At 40.3% G+C, this 22,546-nt stretch overlaps 1 protein-coding gene across 5 annotated transcripts in view; it reads right to left on the minus strand.

The window, feature by feature from the left end:
• KLF7 (KLF transcription factor 7) overlaps positions 1-22,546 on the minus strand; it is a 90,768-nt gene that overhangs the window by 35,739 nt on the left and 32,483 nt on the right. For 3 of the 5 annotated variants that reach the window (XM_079130699.1, XM_079130700.1, XM_079130698.1), the window contains exon 3: positions 11,822-12,455. In XM_079130699.1, coding sequence (XP_078986825.1) covers positions 11,822-12,455 — 634 coding nt within the window. The remainder of the gene's footprint in view (positions 1-11,821; positions 12,456-22,546) is intronic. The other 2 variants (XM_079130702.1, XM_079130701.1) reach the window with 2 other exon arrangements.

Here is a 22,546-nt window from a genome sequence, read left to right on the forward strand (position 1 = left end):
TGTTAGGGAGAAATGATTCCACAGAACCTGGTCTTATCTCACAGTGGAAGAGCTTGTAGCTCAGAACAGGGCTCTGTCTGCTTCACTTTTCAAAGGGGATGGTAGATCTCATTAGTATGGGGAACCGGGGTTATCCATTAGTGTCAAATAAGAGTTGCCTTTACTAACTATTTCTGTGCATAGTCAAAAAACATGCTCTGAGTTTTCTCAATAAAACAGCACCTTCCCAGGAGGATGAAGTCGCCTCTTCAAGGGCTCCCAATTGACATACACTTTCTCAACCATTTAAAGTAAAATCTCCTTGGAGCGTGACTTCACTTCTGAAGAATCTTCCTCCTCACACTTTCAGTAAGAATTTCAATAATGATGAAATGAAACTTTTACTTCAACAGATGATCACATTGACATGGAAAGTAATTACATTTTTTACTTTTTCTTACTCACAAAATTGATTTCAGGTTTATTTTGCACTACACTGTTCTTTTGTCCTAAGAAATTGTGTGTGCAAAACGTGGGATAAAATGCAACATATCATCCACAAACATGTGGACATGTGCTGTGCACAACAGAGGAATAATGGAAAATCAGAAGGGTCTAGAAGCTCCTGTATTTCTTTGTCATGAATAAAACAGTTGGGAAAATCCCATAATGCTTTTAGTGCATTTTATTTTGTACTCTACCAAGAAGAATCATTACAAAAGAACTCAGTCTATTTAAAGGATAAAGAGGCAAACCTTTAAGACACTGAAGATGCTGTTTTGTTATCAAGCTAGAAATTTTAATGTTTCTGCAAATTCTAGTAGTGTCCATGTCAAATGTAGATTCTGCCAGTTTTGTTCTTAAAAAGACTAAATCCATTTTTTATAAGTTTTCAAATATCTTGTTTCTTTTAAACTATAATCACAAGGTATCTACAGAGAAAAGAAAGACTTCAAGAGTCTAATGTGTTTTCATAGCTGAAGGATTTAGTTGAGAAAGCAGGATGAGGGGACGCAGGTGCCAGACATTGTGTAGAATTTGCACTTATGCTCCATTAATTGCCAGCATATCTTCCTCTCCCTTTTTCTCCCCTCCCCCCATTAAATCCCTCCGGAAAACAGCAGAGCAGCAGGCCCAGGCTGGTACCCAGCAGCAACACCAGGAGCAGAAGTAGCCAATTACCCTCCAGAATACAAAGAGGGTGGGAGGAGGGGAAATGATGCAGTTACCTAGCAACCAGAAAGAGCAGAAACAGCTGTGTAGCAGGCCCAGGCTGGTACCCAGGCAGAAACAGGATAGCCAATTAGCACACTGTATTTAATGCTGATGTGGTTTCCTAGTAACAAGCTGTACAAGTCTGTCTGTTGCATTTTTTCTCCCCCTCCCCTTTTTCCTCAATCATGCACAGTATTACTATTTGCCCTAATTACTGTTTCTCCACTGCTTCAAGCAACTATTATTTTGTCCCCAGAGAAATTGGAAGAACTCAGAAAAAAATCTTCTGTAATGACAGTATTTAGTTTCAAATTCAGTTTAGCTGTAAGCCTTGAGATACTAAACAACAACAAGAAGGAATGGAAAAAAAAAATCCAGCAAATCACCTTCTGCTTAGATTTAGGCAAAGGTAATCTATGTCACCTTTTCTACATGTCAGTATATTTACATGTGAATAAAACAAAAACATTTAATAATAAATACTATCATTTTGCTGCACATGGCATTTTCGAATAGGTTTACTGCACTATGTAGTTGAATTTATTCCTATTGATTTTCTGACACTCTCTCCTAAATGTTAGGAACATAAAATGTCTTATTATCTATATCAGAAAAGGGAGCTGTATCTTTTGTTGCTCTTTTAAAAATACCAATACTAGTTTCAATAGGTTCATGACCAATTGAGAATTCAATATATGAGGAATCATTATTTCATTTCTGCAAGTTACGAGTGAGTGAAAGATGCTGTACATCCCATAGTAAGGGGATTCAAAACGCCATGCTATGAGGGTACAATCAAGCAGTGAATCCCATTGAGGTGACATTAAATTATATGAACACACAAAGCGAAGACAGAAAACTTCAAAACATGACGTCTGCAAAGTTACCCTCACATGTTTCCTACCCACTTCTTATTGTTTATAGAGAGAAGAATACAAGCCAGAGTTAACCTTTTTGGTGGGTCCTATTCATTATCACACAGATTATATAATTCTATATTTCTTAGAGCATCTATTGCTCCAGACCCTCTCTCAATTAAAATTGGCATCCATACTAGAAAAACCCATAGGACTTCTTTCAAAATATCCCTGATATGCAAACAACAAGGACTCCAGAGGAAGATATAAGATACCATAAGACATCTACTTAGATAATTCTCTACCATGGAGGAAAAGGGCTTTCTTAGTTGAGGATTGCTTCTGCCTCCTTGCCTGAAACAAAAGGATTAAAAGCATCTATTATCTTTAGCTCATCTAGTAAAATAGGTAAAACAATTCCCTAACAAATAAAAAAAATTTTTATATTGTTTGCCTGAAAACAGTATATACCACTTCACTGAATTCCTTCCATAGATTAAATGTTAATTATGATAATGAAAAGAGGTACATTCTGAAGGCAGAAACAACAAAAGAAGCCTAAATATATGTTTTATGATACCAAATGGATGGTTTATAATATAAAAGAGCTTTAAATTATGAATGCATTTTATTTTGCAAACAAAAATAAAAAGACACTTATCTGAATGCAGATAAGTTTTGAAGGGAAGAAAGGATACAGGGTTCAAGAAGAAGGCAGTCTTCCAAAGACAAAGCTGGAGCTAGACTGAGGAACTGCCAATGGGGCACCCTGATCTTCTGTGCCCTCAAAGCTTATGGGGTTCAGTTCTTGGGTAAGCCTCTATTCATCTATATCCATAAGCATAGATGGTGACAGACAGGGTAAGGAAAACAGAAATGGTAAGCTTGATTCTCACTGCAGATATTCCTAAATAATTTAGGTGGCTTGTGCTCCATTATATACGCTAAGCAGGTCCTACTGCTGATGGATGAAACCAGCACACTGCAGAAATAGGGCCTAACTCCAGCACTGGCTGGCTGAATAACCAACACATTAAAAAGTTACCTTTGATTACTTTGGGCAGTCTTACCTCTACCAACATTTAGCATGAAAACTGTCAAGTCAATATATTACATGAAAAAGTGGCTGTAAAGAAGTTACTCTTAAAAAATGTAGAACACACAGCAGCAGGGAAGGGTGATAGCCCAGGGATGGGGTGGAGAGGGAAATGCTGCCCCAGTTTCCAACACTCCCCATCACAGACTCCCTTCTTACTTGAAGACTCCTGAATTTCTATTAATAGTCTCCATCACTGAAAATTAAGAAAATAGGCAGACATGAATGAGTTGTACCCTGTTGGCCTCTGTGTAAGCTACCTATCAGCAGTGTCTTGCTACCAGGTCCTGATGTGGAAGAGGGGAAAGGAAGGCTGCCAAGGCAGGAGGAGAGGAGTGCAGAGGGTGTCAGGGATGGGGCTTAGGTGGGGAATGCAGGAGAAAGGAAGAGCCGTCCAATTGGCCACCATTAGGTTGGGGACAAAGACAATCTACCTGGTTGGGAAGGATCAGGTTTTCTTCATTGGGTACCTGCACAGCCTAGCAGAGCCATGTGGGCTGGATTCCCAAACAGTTCTTTCTGGCTTTACAGAACCAACTTCTTTATATGAAAAGTTTTTTCCTACTGATCCATTATCAAGGTTTCAAGTGTAATTTCTATTAAATTCGAATTGAATAATTTTCAGAGTCACATATTTTACAAATATCTTTTCATCTGTCCTCGATTTTTAGCTTTTTTAGAAAAAAGAATCATTCCTGAGGGGTGGTTTTGGATTTTTGGGTTTTTTAGGGGGTGGGTATGGAAGAATGAACTCAGGGGCGCTTGACCACTGAGCCACATCCCCAGCCCTATTTTGTATTTTATTTAGAGTCAAGGTCTCACTGAGTTGCTTAGCTCCTTGCCGTTGCTGAGGCTGGCTGTGAATTCACCATCCTCTTGTCTCAGCCTCCCGATAAGTTTTTTTTTTTTTTTTTTTTAAGAGTTTTGTAAATTACCCATGACTTTCTTCAATTCTGCTTTTTTCCTAATTCAAACATAATGACTCCATTTTTGTTTCAACTTCAGGAGACATAGGAAAATTATTGCCTACCACCAGTGAGTTCTTATAGCATCATCTTGGCTCTTTATAAAGCTCTATTTAACTTTCCCTAAACCTCCATGGTAGTATGTGCAGGACAGCATGATCATCATGGTCGGTGCTATTTCTACTATAACGGAGATGACCTCTGTACGTTACCTGTTTACTAAAGGGCACTATCACTCCAAGGTTCACGCTTGACCTTCCCAACATCAACTTTTCATATGTACAGACATCTTACAGTCCACTTTTTCTCTTTTCTATCAAAGAAAGCTGGGCCTACCGTTTATCTCTTAGAATTCATAAGATTTTATTACCTCCACTGCCTTTTCTGAAGAGAGATTCTTCTTATCTCCCTCCTACCCAGCCCCCACCTCACACCACTACACTACACTCTTTTGAGAACAGGTTCCAAATACAATGGCTTTATTAAACTATAATTTAGGCTTCTGTATCAAAAAGTGAGATTCTGAGAGATGGAAGAAGGAATGGTATATACTACAGCAAGTATTCAAAAATTGTTTATCATGAAATCCTCATTGATTTCACATTTTTCCTTTCTTCTTGATTCTTATTTTAACATATTTACTGTGTGACTACCAATTATCCATTAAAAGGATATCTGGAATAGCCCACAAAAGTCTACTTTTGGGAGGGGGTGACTGGGGATTGAACTCAGGGGCCCTCGACCACTGAGCCACATCCCCAGTCCTATTTTGTATTTTATTTAGAGACAGGGTCTCACTGAGTTGCTTAGAGCCTCGCTGTTGCTGAGGCTGGCTTCGAACTCTTGATCCTCCTGCCTTAGCCTCCTGAGTCACTGGGATTACAGGGCGTGTGCCACCACACTGAGCTAAAGTCTACTTTTATTATCACATTATAATGATAAAACAAATATGCTTATTGTATGTATGCCGAGTTGAAGCCATTCTACCCAATATGTTTACATAGTTATCTTTATAATTGTTATGATTTATCATATTGCTAAATTATCATGTGGTATAGTTCTTAAGTTTCCAGAATTATAAATTTCTCCCATTCACTTTTTTCTCATGTCACATCCCTTCCTTTCAAACTCCTCTTAAGCTTCTGAATATACTAAATGCAAACTATCACACTCTCCCACTACACTCTCTCCACCTTGTGCGTGAACTGAGCATTTAACCCTTATTCTTGTTTCCATCCCATAATCAGGGTCTAATGAGCTTCTGCCTCAACTCATGGATAAACTTCATTAGCAGCCAAGTGTTTCAACATATTAAAGACCCTTTAGTGTCTTGAAATCACCCCGTTTAAGCTGCTTTTGTATAAATTCAAAGAATTCTTATCCATGGCACCGAGGAAGTTGAAAGTGGGCAATAGATCCCCTATTGCTCAACACTGGGGTATTTAATTTTATCCTGCTGATATGCCTGACCTTGAATTAGGTCTTCTATTTATATCAGTTAGTGTATTATCACATTGGCACCATTTAAAAAGATGAAGAGCATCAAAATAATAATAATAATAATACCCTGTCCACAAAGAGAGGACTCTTGCTCCAGAATGTTCCATGTTGCCTCCTATTACTGATACATGCCCCTACTCTCATCCAATGCCCATTTTTCTTCAGAGGTCTTTTCAGATTGGCTGCTCTAGTCTCCTTTGATGTGTCTGGATGGCATAGTGTCTCATATCTATATTATTATTTTTGTATCTATTTTATAATTACTATGGGTACTTAATATTCATTTGTGGAATGACTGAGGAACAAATAAAGGAAATGCAAAGTAAGGTAATTATTAAATAGGATGCAGGCCTAAGGACCAGGAGACATGGGTCGACTTTTAATTCTGCCAAGGGGGCAGGACAGAGCCCAGGTCAAGTCATATTTACACATACGCTCCTCAGTTTCCCCTATATATGCCATAATTCTTGCCTTTTTTATTTCATAGGAAAAAGACTAACATTTGTCACATTAATAAGTGAACTGGCACTGCCACATGGAAGTATCCCCCTAATCATAAGACTAAAAAGAAAAGTAACGGTAATGACCATTATAATAGTGTAGTCACAGCAACAACTGTAATGGCCTGGAAAGAGGAGGCCATTCATTCATTCCTGTCATTTCCTTGTACTGGTTTAGGCAGCCGAGAGGTCATCTGTCTAAATATGTTTAAGAACCCTTTTAACTCTTAACTGTTTATTTAAAGGAGTTTTCATTATTCGTTTGTATTTAAACAATATATATGCTTCATTTCCTCTTGAGAATGGATCATGAAAAAAATCCATCTGACTGTTCCCCCATCACTGGTTAGCAGAGAGGTTAGGAGCGTGGGCTAGACCAACACAGTGGTTCACAGCCTTGTCCAGCCACCTCTGAGCTGTGTGATGCTGGGCACCTCAGTGACCTCTTTGGGTCATCTCAGTTTCCTCATCTCTAAGACAAGATAATAGCACCCATGTGCTATTTAATATGAGAATCAATAGGGCTAATATTTGTAAAACAGGTGAAACAATGCCTGGTACCTAGCAACTGCTTTCCAAACATTTATTAAAGAAAGAAAATAAACAAATTATATTTCAAACTTCGAAAAACTTTCATTAAGTGCACACTATGAGCACTTATGTTTGCCTCCTCCATGATACACTTTTCCTTTTGTTTGAAATATGTTTATTCACCTTTTCATTTGAAAATGAACTATAAACACTGATTGAACTTAGAGATCATGCTACCTCTGGATACGATAAGGTTTGCTCCAAAGCAAACGCAGAACACTAAGCACACTGCACACTTGTATTATCATCTACCTGAAAAGGCATCCAATTACACCCTTCAGTGCAAAATCTATCACCACCTGCATTCTCAATTCCAGCTACTCCAGTCTATGGCAATGGTCCTCCAAGTAGCACCTGAGAGACTCTGGCTTGTTCATATGACCTTTAACAGTGACCAAGAACCTGAGATTGAATTGCTGGCCTTTGTCTGGACTTTACCAACACGACTCATTCTTAACAATATAAATGTAGAGGTGCTTTTTTACAAATTTCCAAAATTGAAAAGTCAACTCACTTAGCACAAAGAACTATTTCAATTTCAGGTTTTTCCTTTCTTCTAAGAAGTGACCCAGAAGAAATGTGGGAAATAATTCTTTCTGATTTTGCATAGAAAGTACGAACATTTTAACAAACTGTGTTTGACTGAAATTGAGCATAATAAAGGGATTACTTTTTATATTGGAAGTCAGGTTTCTTCTTCCATCAAAATATCAGCGTCATAGCTGACTCCAGAAGATGGACGATAGCATGATTGCAGTGGTTGAATAATTGAGAGAGAAAAATGTATCATACAAAGACCAGAAAACAGAGTGGGAGACAAGGGTGTGCCACGGCTTGGCTGCTGAAGGACATCTGTACTCTTGTGCCAGCAGTAAGTGCTCCTCCCAATGAATAAACCATATGTCCATTTTCATATGCTTCCTTTCCCTAAGATGGGGCTATTCTCTTTGTCTCGTGTCCTACCTCATCTTCTTTCACCTCCAGCCTGCTTCCTTCCCCCATCACTAACTTCACCTCTTTGGGCAACCAGTATTTATGCCCCAGCTACCAATTTGAACATCTGCTAGCTTTAAAAAAAAAAAAAGAAAGAAAGAAAGAAAATCATCTCATTGCTTAATATCCTCCAGGGCAAAAAGTTTGAAGGATTCAGCATCCTCAAAAAACAGCCAGAGAAGGGAAAAAAAAAAAAAAATGCATATCTTTTCCAGTCCAGTGAATTCTATCTATATAAAGATTAAATGAATAACACTTTAAAAATTCCTCAATGCAAGCAAATCCATGTCACCGACAATGTATTGTCTTTCTTTATGCAGAGAAGATGGAGACTCACACATTTTTTTATTTTATTTCACTTTTGCAACTGTGTCTCCTTTGCAATATATTACCATATAAAAGAGATATGGCATAAATATAACTCTAGAGAACAAAATGCCGATATCTCTCTTTCTCTGGGATGGTTTTCTTATTTCTCTCCCTTTCTTTATTTTCTGTCTCAAAACACCTCTCTACCTGAAAGATAAAAGATTTATTTCCATTGAATTAAACTGAGTCCTTCTCCAGTACCACAAATAATCATAATCATAATCATAATTTTTTAAAAAGCTAAGTGAGTCCTATGCTAAAATAGTTTGCCTGAATCCATCCAGAGTCCATTTGTGAAAACTTCATTTCAATATTTGGTCAGCAGCTCTTCTCACTCCACTCCTGTAGAAGCAGACGCTTTTCCACACGAGTTTCCGTCGCCCATATACCTTTGCCCTCGAGTTTTTACCAGTCCATTTCCCTGATATGTTTACACTTAATTTAATTCCATCCGTCATGCTTTTTTCATTAGTCTTAGTTCATCCACACCACATAAATTATCACCTTTGTTTTCAGTTCCCCATGTGCCCCATTCACACCAATTCCAAATAAATACTTCTGATTCTCCTCCATTTCATCCAAATTAATTCATAGCCTCTCTTCCATCCTCCATCCCGATCCCACCTCCCTCTTATCTATCTCTCTCTTCTTCCATGCTGGTCTGTGAGGAAGGTTTTCACAGGCAGAGTGCTTCTGTAGGGCACGAGGCAATGACTTGCGAGCTGTCTCAGGAAAGCCACTCTGCATATTACTGCCAATCTCAGTGGGCTAATGTCTGCAGGGCCAGTTTTGCCCTCCTCCCCTGGTGCCCATGAGCAGCATCACCCCACACCCCACTGGCCAACCACTGGGAGTGAGGGGGAAAAACCGCTTACTTTTTGGAGGTACGGGTTGAGTATTCCTTATCTGAAATGTTTGGCACCAGAAGGGTTAGAGATCTTGGATTTTGTCTGATTTTTGAATATTTACATGCACATAATGAGATAACTTCACTTATGGTTCCTGTTCTTATACACATAGCTAGAATTTTAAACAATATTTTAAGTGTTCCTGCATTTTGACTGACTTGTCCCATGAGGTCCAGGGTGGAATATTCTACTTTGTGGTATCCCATAGGTTCTCAAAAAGTTTCAGACTTTGGAGCAGGGCATAGTGATGCATGCCTATAATCCCTACTACATGGGAGGCTGAGGCAGGAGAACCAGAAGTTCAAGACCAGTCTCGGCAACTTAAGGAGACACTGTCTCAAAGTAAAATAAAAAGGGCTGGGAGTACAGCTCAGTGGTAGAGCACCCCTGGGATAAATTCCCAGGACCAAAACACTTTTGGAGTTTGGGATTAGGGATACTTGACCTGTATTTAACTCTGGCTAACTGGTTCATTTCTAGTTTACATAAAGCTGCTTTTCACTCAATTATCACTATTCAATATCAAGAACAATACTAATAACTATAATCAGCAATAACAGTAATGAGTTTTTACTATCTGCCAATTTGCTAATTTAATCTTCAAAACAATCTATGAGGTACATGGAATGGCACTATTTTACAGATGAGGAAACAGAGAAGATAAATAACTTATCCAGGTCATGAATCCAGGAACTGGTAGAGCCAGAACGCAAGCCCAAGTCTACCTAACCACAAGCCCTGCTCTAACGCCCCTGCCATGCTGCCTTTCTAATAAGGCCTGCTGCCTCCTTCAGTGCGTTCCCCACAGGGAGAAGCCTCTGCACTGCAATCCACCACGAGGCAGTGGAGGCGGGCGCTGGGGAGCATAATGGACTCCACCTTGGTAGTCACACTGGGCGGACAATGTTCCAAAAACAATGTGCCAAATAATGTATCAATCATCACATCTTCCACTATCTCTGCTGGGAAGAAAGGATAGAAAGAAGAAAATGCTGCAGATCCCCCAAAAGAAAGTCTGCTTCGCCAGAGTGGCCCAGCCTTAGTGTCAATGATTCTGAAAGGTGTCCATAATTATGAATTCTACGATCCCAACAAATCTCGACAATTCTTGGTTCACGGTGCTTCCTCTGGCTTCCTGGGGTGAGGGCAGGAAATTAGTCACGCATTAAAACCAGGGGGCAATGCAATGTGTCTTGTCTTTATTTATTGACTTTAGAGAGAAGTCAATAAATACTTTCAGGACAAATTAGAGAAGGAAAAAAATTGACAATATGAGGAATCATTAGGCTTCACATATGTGGAACCCAAATTCTGCAGCAAAACCATGAATGGAACCCTACACCTGAGCCACAGGACTAAAAAATTATGTTAAGAGATGATCCCATGAAGCAAGGAAGAGCCACATGGGAAACTAAGTTTAGTATTAGAAGGACATGCCAGGTCCTGGGTGTAAGGAAGCAATGTCTGGTCTCACCATCTCACAGGAGTAAATTTGAGTTTCAAAACAGCACTTTCATCCGGTCACATTTATGCATACCTACTTCAGGAAAGTTCTTTAGTACTGCACAAAGACATTTCATGGACCATTGGAGCTGAAAGGGGCCTCAAGAGCCAGATTGTTTGACAGATGTAGAAAATGAGGCCCATCAAGATAAAGAAATGTACTCCAAGTCACAGAGCTAGTTAGTGGCAGTTAGAACTAGAATCTAGGGTGCTCTGATCTTCCAGCCAGTGGTCTTCCTGGTGCACACTTCCTTGGTGGCACAGTCCACAGTTACACAGAATACCAGATACTTCTCTTATCTCAGATGCTATCATCCACTTTTCTCTAGAATGTTCTTATTCTTCCATTTATACCTTTGGGGATTTTCCTTATTCAGCTTGCAGTGTTCAAGCACTATGCAAAAGCCATACAAGTCATATGCTCTTAGTGACCCACTTAAAAACCACCAATCACAGCAATTGCTCCTAGTAGCACCCTACTAGACCAAGAAGAGACACTACCCATAAGCTACAATCTCGAAGCAAAGAACAAAGACCGGTTTAAGGATACCATCAATCTCTCTCTTTTCTGTGTGAACCTCACTCTTCTAAATGATCCCATTGCTCAAAAGATCAATATGAGTCCTTGGAATCACCAGAGAAGTCCTGAGTGAAACATACAGGCCCTCTCCCTCCCCCACCCTCCCTTACCACACACATAGCAATGTAATCACTTTAGCAACTTCTCAGTAACAAGCTCATTAAAAAGCAATTCTGCCATCTCTCCATAAAGCACGCGCCAGAGAACAATGCAAAAGAGGAGATGCCAATTAATTATAGAATGATCACATCTAATGAACTCTGAAACCCTCCTGCTGTTGGTGACTTTGATGAAAAATCAGGGATGCTGGGAAAAGAGTGAATAGGGACACCCTAGCCACCTTGTTAAACTGTGAATGCTTTCAAGAGCACCTCCTTGGATTCTGGTGTTGATGAAACCTGCAAGCTAAGAAAACAAGGACAGGCATCGGCGAGGGGACCAGAGTCTGTACCGTACACACATCGTGAGTCACGCTACCAGATCCCCTCCCGTCAGCCTCCGAACTCTCTGAGTCTATGCTGTGGTTAGCACTGCCTCTGAAAGCAGCTCTCAGCCAGCCAGTGACAAACTGTGTCCTGCACTTTGGGGCATCTTGAGGTTTCAGGGTAAAAAGTGTCATTCTGCTTCCCCACCCGGGCCCTCCTGCTTCTCTGTCACCTCCTTCTCAGCACGAAGGCCCCTGCTTAGAACAAAGAGGAGCCCTTCCCACCTCAAGGCAAAAGCAGGGAAAAGAGGAAGAAACCACATGCGGCCAACTTGTACCACTACCTGTGTGAGTCCTCTGGTGGGCCTTTAAGTGGGAGCTTTTTGTATAAACTTTCCGGCACCCGTTAAACTGACAGCGGTGAACCCTCTTCTTGTTTTCGGGGCATGCTTCCGCCCCTACCCCTCCTTGTTCACTGTCGCTCTGTCCACTCTTAACTGCCCCAGCTGGCGCTACGGAGGCGGCTGCTGCTGCCACCCCTCCCACCTTTACTGAGCTCAGTGCAGCCTTCTTGGCCACCAGTTTCAACGTCACCGTGCCATCCACGGCTGAGAGAGTCTGTGAGGTTTTGACCAGATGGCGGCTGAGCTCAGGGGACGATGGGGGCGTTAATGAGGTCACTGCGTTGAGCTGGGCCTGGTTGACGGCTGTGTAGCTGTCTAGAGAAGAGCTGGTTGGCTGGAGGCTGAGGCAGGTCTCAGATAGCAACTTGTCCCGAGAGAGCAAAATGTCCACTGCAGAGCTCTTCTCACAGATGGTGGCTTCCACTGGGAGCAGCAGGGGGTCTAAGCGCCGGAAGCTTTCCTCAATGCACGGGGGAGGAGAAGCATGGAGGAAACAGTCCAAGTCCTCACCAAAGGTCTCCGAGATCCGCCTGGGCTCCGTCTGTAGGTAGCGTTCCAACTCAAGGCATGTCTGCAGAGAGGAAGGAGGGAGGGAGAGAAATAACCATCAGAGGCAAAGAACACCAGGAGGCCACCGTTGACAGGCAGAGGGGGAAGGGATGGAGAATGGCTTCATGGCTGGTATCTGAAATGCTCTCACGGAAAGGTCTGACCCTGCTATTTACTCTCTAAATACTTCTCAAGGGTTCAGAAGGGACCCATCATATGACTTCAATTACTGTAGCTAAAGGACAACTAGAGTCCCAGAAGAACTATCTCACACCTTCAAGATCCCAGAGAACTCAAATGCCAAAATGATGCTCCAGCCCTTCAATTCAATTCAGCAGGTAGGATGCCCCAGGCATTCCCAGGATTTCCCATGGAAGCAAGAAGCAAATAGAAACAGATAAGACTTCCCATATTCACACTTCCACTCTTTAAATAGATTTGATCAAGTCACAAAAATAAGTCTATTCTCCAACTTGTTCTAAAGAACAAAGCATGTCCACTTAAACCAAGATGTGACCTCAGCAGCAATTAACCAACAGCAAGACCTGGCTTAAGCATGGATTTCCCAACCAGGAGGAATGGATCTTGTTCTAAAGAATGCTTACCATAAAGTCTTTGAGGCATACAACAAAACCCTTGATGCTCACATCAAGTTATTAAAAATACAATTCCAACACACTATGTGGCAAGGGGCATGAATTTCATTACCATGGTTTAGCATCTCTGACTACGTGATAAAAATAAGTTCAAATGCAGCTATTGAGACCTGTTAATGATAGGATCCCGCATATCTCAACATAAAAATTTTCCCCTGATAAAGAAATAGAGAAGAACCAAAAGGTTTAGTTTCAACAAATCTTCATCCTTGGTGCCCATAAGTCTTTGTAAGTTGATAGTAGTACTTCCATGGCAAAAGTAGATACTTAAGAAGTTTGTATTCTAATGCTCTTCTCACTTAAAAATTCTGCTACTCTAGACTCTAGCATGAAACTATATTGCTAACTTGCACTATTGGTCCAATTTGCTCCATCCTCTGGGCTTCTAATGACACATTTTAATGTGACTGCCTCCCAATTGAATGCCTTCGTGAAGCTTCTATGCTTTCAACCAGAATTCTGATTCTAGGCTTTTATTCTGCTATGCATGTATTTTAATGATATACCTAGTCGTGTTGTATCTGTCAAGGATTTTATTTTGGTGACATTTCAAAAGATTGGGTTTTAATCAGACTTCTAGAAAAACTCTGTATTACTGAATAAGAAAACCAGATTCTTAAGTATGAATCAGCTTTGGGCTTCACAGTTGATTTTTAATGATATGAACTAATGAATGGTTTTCATCTTCATTCAACACTCATGTCACAGTGTTTATTCAACTACTGTGCCCATAGCAAGTCACAAGGCTTTGTATGTGATAGAATGATAAAACACAGGACTAGATCCATGCAATATACATGGAGGTGCAGAATAAATGATCACAAGCTAGAGAGATGACATGAATTTACAAAGCACAGTGACCCCAAATAAATATCGTACTATAAAGTGAATTGGTCAGGGGATGAGTGGTAATGAACTCTCTAGTATGAAGATATCCATTAAGGAAAGCTTAATGGAAAAGTAAGATTTGATCGTTTCACTTTTTGATTAAATGGTAGCTCTGGCTCAGTAGCTTCTCAGCACTTTATACTAGAAACCAATACTACACTATTACTACCTTCTCAGTTCTAGAAATTTGCATTACCCTCACTTGTCCCTTTTCCAGAAACTCCATGTCTCCAAATTTTTCCCCTTCCCTTTTGTATCTTATTGCCAGAAATTATCATTTACTTCTCCCCAATATTGAAACTCCCAGTCTTAGCTTCAGTCAGTTCACAACTGCATTATAGAAGCCTACTCTTGAAACCTCTCTTAATGTCATCTTCCCTTTTTGGAAATGCTGCCAATCAAGCACAGTGTCTGGCACCCAACAGATACACAATAGCTGCTAAATACACAATCAATCATATTCTATTACTTTGGTCATTCTTCCCCACTCTTCAAAAGCCATCTTCTGACACCCAAACCTGGTATCCACCTTAACCCTGGCACCCCACCATGTTCCCAAGTAATGGGAAAATATCTGCCCAGTTCCCCAATTTCCCTCTTCTGAATATGTATCTGTCATCAAAATCTGTTTCTGTTGACTCTCAAGTGTATTCAGGTAGTTGCTTTAATATTATGCTTATTATTTTACAGTTATTTTCAATAGAGGAATCCATTATCATTAGGGATAGAAATTTTTTAAAAAGTGTTGTTTAATTTCCAGATATTTTGGAATTTTCTAGATATCTTTTTATTATTGATTTATAGTTTGATTCATTTGTGCTCAAATAACATACTTTATAGGATATCAATCCTTTCCAACTTATTGAGGTTTACATTATGGCCCAGAGTATGGTCCATCCCGCTGAGGCTGGAGGTCTTGGAAATGACCACTAATACAGATCTTTTGGGAACATAATCATAATGCTTCTTGAGCTTTGCCCAAAGGGAAGAACCAGGTCTTTAAGACATGGATATGTTCCAAGTTAAAAAAAAAAAAATCAGCTGAATCATGGGTTATAGGGTGTCCTTGAGGTTATAGGATAGTCCCTGCCTCCCACACAAGGACTAATTCATACTTCTAGTCATTGTTGTCTATGGACAGAGCCTTAGTGTGCCCTGTCTACTTACATGCTTCCCAGCTCAAAGACTTGAAAGTCACTAAGAAAATGATTGATAGGGGTTCATCTCTCTTCACAGTCAAGAGTTCTGAGAAATTGAGATATTCTAAACACTAATCTGGGAGGATTAAAAAATAACCTTCCCAATTTGCATCGCAGGAGCACATGAGTCATACTTATGATCTAGACATGGGGAGACCTCGTTCACTAAAATCCGGACCCCATCAGAGAGGCTATAACTTGCAATCTGGACACACGGCATTCTTGTTCCATCTGAGACTTAGAGAAGCATCAGTACCTATCAGGAGGTGCTGGGTTTCCCTGTGAAATCATTTTAGAATGATTTTTGTCTTGAGAAATCCACTTTTTACAATATCTGCTGGAGATGAAGCTTAGATAGAAAAGAGCTTGTCAACTCGAACCTAGAGGTTAAAAGATTTTCTCATCAAGAGCATGGAGAGCAAAAAGCTAAATAAGGAGGATTTTAAGATGGAATGTTTCCAAGCCAAAGATAACATTTACTTCCAATGTTATTTGTAAATAATTAAGAGAATTTCCTTAATCAATGCTCATGATGTTCAATAGCAATCTGCGGTATATCACTATTTACTGGATTTTAATACACACACACACACACACACACACACACACAACTAGGTAATGGACACACAAAGTAGATAAGAGAACTGGGCAAACCAGTGCTATATCAATAGAGCATATACAAGAATAAATGTGTACATGCATATGCAATTATACATACACATTTCCTAATTCCACCCACTGAAGAATCTAGAAGCAAAGACAATGCTGCAGTAATGAGCAGAGAAAACTTGGTTTCTTTTTGTTTTTTTGGAGGGGGAGGTACCGGGGATTGAACTCAGGGACACTCGACAACTGAGTGATATCCCCAGCCCTATTTTATATTTTATTTAGAGACAAGGTCTCACTGAGTTGCTTAGCACCTCGCTTTTGCTGAGGCTGGCTTTGAACTTTGGAACCTCCTACTTCAGCCTCCCGTGCCCCTGGGATTACAGGTGTGCACCGCGCCCAGTGAGAACTTGGTTTCTAACACTTTTATCCAGTAAGGGACAGCAGGGCTCCTTGGAGAAACAGTTGTTTCAAGGACTGAGACAAAGAAACAATAAGATACCAGAAGATACGGAAATGCTCGTAAAGTAAGAGAAGTACAGCAAAAACACTGAGGCACCCACTTAAAGAAGCTCTCAATGGCCAAACATCAAGCAATTTAAGCAACAAAAAAATGGAAGTGATAATAATGGATTATAACCCACAGAATAAACTAAAACCCCATACTGACACAAATAAACAAGCAAACAGGAGGTCAGCTCTTCCTTACAGTAAAATTATAATGAATAAACATAGAAAGTTTGATGGAAATTAAAAAATGAGGCAAACACCAAATTAATAATGATAGCAAGTAGGAACCACCAGTGGATGCTAAAATCAGTATGAAAATGAAAGTATGATAAGAAACAAGATAACTGCCTACTCCCAATTTATCCTCCAACAAGATTTTATTAATTACAAGGACAAAAATAATGACCCTACAGTGGAGAAACCAGGCAATCACCCCCTTAACCATGTGATCAAAGTTAGCAGCTAGTGATCAAAGTTAGTAATAAGTTATACTGATAATGTGCACTGCTAATACGGCATGCTGAAATATTCTGCAATATTCTGTGATAGTCCTGCCCCCAAATGCAGAAACTGTCTTATCATGAGAAAACATTAGACAAATGCAAACTAAAGACCATTCTACTAAATAATTGACTAGTATTTACAAGTATTAAGGTCATAAAGAACAAAGCAAGCTGACACAGATTAGAGGAGGAGACTTAAGGAGATGTGACAACTAAACCCAATGGATCTTGGTCTGGATCCTGGACTAGAGTAAAAGGACATTGACTGGAAAAATAATGGAATTCAGATGAAGTGTAAAGATTAGTAAATGGAATTGTATAAAAGATAATTTCCTGATAATGATAATTAGACTACAATTATTGTTGATGTGGACAGGAAGCAAACAAAGTAGGAGATTATACATTTGGATATGTTTGTGGATCCACCAGAACCAGTCACTCTGTTCCATTGATACTCTAACCAGCAAACTCCAAATCTAAGTCAGCAGATGTGTTTGATGACATAAATTATGCCTGTCTGGTACCACGCCTTGGAGATGTGAGGCTTCCCTCAGCCTGAATTAGCAATACAATTTAAGCGCCTGAGCCACTGGATAACACCCTCCCCACTACCACCACCACCACCACCACCAAAAAAAAAAAAACTATTACAGTCAGCAATGGGAAAGAATGCTCTCAAGTGCAAAGTGATTTCTTCATATATTTATGAGTCACAAATGAGCTTTGTGAAGACTCTCTAATATCTCAACTTTGAAATGCGTGGCTTCATCTTCTCCTAGGCTCCTAATAAATATCACCTGAAATTGGTTTTGAAACGATCACCCTGAAAGCTCTATTAATACACTCGTCATGCTTTTCACGGCCTTCTTACTTGTTGAAACATGCTTGTTAAAAGTAATAATCCAAGACCTAGTTAAAAAAAGATTTTGAACTTAGGACTGCCGTACCTTCTACTGCTACCTCCAGAAGAGGCAACATTTGAAAAAATAGGATAATCCATGTCTTGTAGCACATATTAAGTTTATGAAAATCTCCCTGCTATCAGCAAGAAATTGTTACTTTTATGGGTTCAAGAAAACATGACATTTCATCATCTATGGGCACAATGACAAAGTTACCAAAAGACTTTCATTCAACCTGCCCTTAGCTCATCGAAAATTACCTGAAACTTGCCATTCAGGATGGTAAACATCTCCTGTCACTTTGAGCACCTCCCCATGACACTTTCTAAAGGACTTTGTCACCTATTTTTCCTCAGTTTACCTTCCCTCATGCCCATCTGCTTGAAAGTCATTCATCTTCCTTCCCACTAATCATCATTTTGTTCAAAGTTCAACATGGAGCATCTCCTAGATGGTCTTCCATCTAGACCATGGAAACCTGGTCTAGAAAAAACAGTGTAAAGAAAATGGGCTGATTGACAAATGTGGAAAGATGACCCTTCTCAATGGGCAATAAAATGGTATCTCCAAAAAGCATTTAAGAGTCCACAGCTTGGTGGGATGTCTGGTTTACCAAGATTATGACCTTAAAGGTAATGAGTGTGGACTCTAATTGAGTCTCCTCAGTGCCACTGCTTTCCAAAGTGTTAGGACATTAAAAGTTCTGATTTTTATCTCTTTTAATTCGAACATAAGACAAAACCATTAATGTAATACTTTTGCCATCACTCAATAATTATGCTGTAATAAGCAATTATTTGGAACCTTTGGATCCATGAATTCTCACAGTTGCTAAGTAAAAAGAAAAGAAAAAAGAAAAGTTGTTGCATTTTGCTAATGAATGTTTTTGGAATGAGACAACATCAAAGAAATAAAAGTCCACCCTTTAACTACCAACCACACTTATGTTGCTGATCAATTATCAGTCATTCATGGTCCCTTTAGCTAGCTACCCTTAATCTCAGTCATTCTACCTATCTTACCTACAAGGGCCAAGAGTTAAAAGCACAAAAGGATAAGACAATCTTGGGAAAGAATCTATTCCCATCTATAGACGCAAAGCCACGGGGAAATGGCAACTTTCCACTTAGAAACTTGCAAAGTCAGGCTTCCTCGGAGATCAGACCATGACCTCATGATGATGTTGTCGATGGTGATGCTACTGATGCTGCTTTTCCTGGCAAAGAAGGGGTGAACTTAGGTTCCAAGCAAGAATGTTCTCCCAGGTAATTATACACACAGGCCAACTGCACTTGGCTGCCCATGGGAGCCTCTTTCTGACATTTATTATGTGTGGTTTTGTCACGTGCTATTAACCATGGTGCCATAATCCCCAAAGAATCTGAAATACAGAAAAGGGAAGGCATCCCTTGCTTTCTCCTGGAAAGGGCGCTTTGAAATCTTCACACACACCCCAGAAGGCAAATTCAAAGAGACACAAGACCTGCTACTAACAGGAGAAAAATCTGGGTTTCTTTTTTCAAGTCATCTTCTAAAATATGCCTTCTTTTCTAACATCATAGATGTGCTTCCACTTCACACTTTTTAGCCAAAAAGGCATTTTCCTCTGACTCCTAAAACCAACTTAAAAAACTGTAGGACTGCAAAGATTGATATTGATGGGAGCTTTGTGGCTTTCCCCCTTCAAAGAATGATCTGATGTAATGATTCTGACATATTTCTCATCTTTTAAAATTAGGTCAGAGTTGAAAGATGGGAAAGGAAGTGGGAAGCACAGCCAGAGAGCTCTGGTGCCATTTTTCTCAGAGGGTGGAAGAGGGGAAAGAAGCACCATGAGTAATAAACTCAGCACACCCGTGGGAGAACCTCAGCTGTCAAGCACTTGAACCTTGCTTGCATGGTGACATTGAACCTACTTCATGGCAGGAAGGACACATGAACCAGCAACAAGAATGAACCTCCTAAGACCTAAAAACCGAGTCCTAAGATGATTTTAAGCAAGTGTTCACTTTTTCTTGCTTTTCATTCCAAACAACGTTAGGGTAGAAGATTAGGAAAGAATGGATTTTGTCCAGAAAAGGTGGGTAAGCAAATATACAGTATAAGTGAAAATCTCGTACTGCATTTTTTAGCTATTAGGTTAAAACACACACACACACACACACACATCAATAACACACCCCAGAGTAAAATAGTGTTACACATTACTCTCAGAACTGCTGAACTCCTCAAAATAACAACGGTATTACGCCCAATGTAAGGTCCCATTCCTTTAGACTCTTTCTCACATCAGCCGGTTGCTGGAGCTAAAACCAAATTAAGCATTTCCCTCCAGTAATCTGTAAATTCCGAAAGACAATGCCGTGAAAATTAATTTATTTCTAAACAAACATGAAAGTTGGGAAATTTCTATCAAAACCTCTTCAGTGTTTCTCCTCCCTAAATTATTTCCAACATACAAAGAAAATATTTGTTTGTATATTTTTCCTTGGGGAGGCCAGGGAGGAAGGAGACAAGATTAAAGGCCTGGGGAGAGGATGATGTCTTTGAAATTACTTTCCCTAGGCACATGATGCAAAGCAGCCTCAAATATTCCTTTCATCTTCCAAGGATTCCTCAGTTGCAATGCATAAAAGAAATCCCCCAACAACACAAATCCAAATTAAATGTCAAAATAAGCCTTAAAGTCACACAACCTTAGGCAGAGCTGGGAACTGTGGCCCAGGACTTCGCTCCCAGAGGAAGATCCTAGGATCTCTTGCACCTCCAACAACTTAGAACTACCTTTTCCCTGTTCAGAATGTCCATGATCCTCAATATTAACAGTGTCACAGACCAGCCTTCCTAGCTTGGCTCTGTGTTGTCTGTCCAGATGTTACCTCTCAGAAGACATTGACTTGAAGTCTATTGGTCTAGCCTCCATCCACAATTGCAGGTCAGTCTTAAGAAGTGTTGCTCACTGTTTCTTGGACACTAGACTATAAATTCTAACTTCTACCTGGTTAAGAGATATCACGGTTCATGTACGGCTGGATTACAGAAGACGTTCAAGCCTATTACTCTCTTATTTCCCAATCAAGCTGCCATTTAGGTTGACACCTACTGGTGGAATCCCATTTGCTAGTTGGTAGCTTTGAAAGCAAGTTTCACTAAATGTCCCTATTTTAGTCATTACATTTCCATGGACACAAATCTTAATTTGTGCCTTCAGAGTCAATAAAAAAAAAATTACCCTATGTATACTACTAGTAAGAGTAAAGGGCTAGATGTGGACTGAAGGAGAAACTTACTAAAGAAAATTGCAAGAGATAGTCCTGAAGGAAAACACCACCAGGGCCTATGGCAAAGTCAACCAGCTCCTGGAGGGGAAGAAGGACACTCTATCCAGCTCCTCATGAGAGCCCAAGGACTTGGGGAGGCTGCTCTTCTGAAGAGTGATGGCTTCCAAAGAAGAACAATAGGCCTGACGGGTTTTCAGCTTCACCATTAATTTTCCATAAAGAGCAGTTTTCTTGACGGGCGCTTGTGTCAGGCAGGGCCTGATGCTTCAGAAACCTGTAATTATTCTTGGCTCCCCACCCCCCACAGCCTCTGCACCTGTGTCAGTTCAAGCACCAGCTGGCCATGTCTTGCCTCCTGCCTCTTGAGGGGGAAGGGGGGGAGCCATCATTGAAAACCCAAACTCACATTACTCGCCTCTTCTTCCAAAATGCAAAAACAAAACAAAAATTTTAAACTCACCACTCTGATCCCTTCCCCCAACGGGTCTTGCCAAAGGAAACAAATAAACATTAATTGGCTAGAGAGTCCTCATTCAAACCAAAATTACTGAAAAACACAGTTACAGGGAAAGGTCTGACAAGGGGTTATTAATCCTGTTTTACAGCCCACTCTTCCACCGCCCCCCCCATTCCTATTAACTTTGCACACACACTCACACACTCTCCTCAAACTCCCTGGGCCCCTTTACTCTCAGTGGCCAAGATGGGAACATGCCGAACCAATTACATCATCTCCCCTTCCTCTCCCAAATCACTTGCACAGGCTGACTCAGGCTACTGGGATTTTTTTTTTTTTTTTTTTTTTTCCCTTAAAGCAAATTCATTTCATTGACTCCCTCCTGGAACATTGTTATGGCCTTCTCAGTTGGGTTAATTAAATATACCTTTCCCTTACCCCCCATAAAAAAAATACATTTATATACAATTACTTCTTTGACTCAAAACACATTGCACATGTGTGCAGTGTTCTTTTTCTCTCTCTCTCCCACTCACGGCTTGGATTTCTCAAGAACAACAGGTTCAAAGCCCACTGGGGCCTTCACTGGCAGATGTAATTTAGTGGCTGGTGATCACAGAGGATACTTGCAAAACTAAGAGCTTTCAGGAACCTCCAGTGTAGAATGTCAAAGGGATGCTAAGGGGAATGCTTGTTCTACTCAGACTACATAACATGGCAGCCAAAAACAATGACACTAAGCCCTACGCTGCTTTTCCTGCCTGGATGATTGTACTTTTACTTAACTTCAGATACTTGGAATCAACTTCCCCCAATATTTAAGGTGGCTGCATGGCTAAGACTTTGAGTTGCTCACCCCAGCTGAGGGAAGAGATTGGCCCCATGCACACAGACAGGCAGAAGAGTCGGGGTTGAAGAGCATCATACCTGGAACCAGACTGCCAGGGTCCAAAGTCAGCTCATACCACTTACTAACTCAACTGCTCTGGAGGAAGCTATTTAACCCTTCTTTTTCTCAGTTTCCTCATCTGTAAAATGGGGTAATAGCACTACCTACCACCCAGGAGTGTTGGGAAGATCTATCAACCAAGATAAGTCACTAAGTATATAA

The sequence above is a fragment of the Sciurus vulgaris genome (genome assembly GCF_902686455.1).
Source record: "Sciurus vulgaris genome assembly, chromosome: 3".
Taxonomy (NCBI): Eukaryota; Metazoa; Chordata; class Mammalia; order Rodentia; family Sciuridae; genus Sciurus; species Sciurus vulgaris.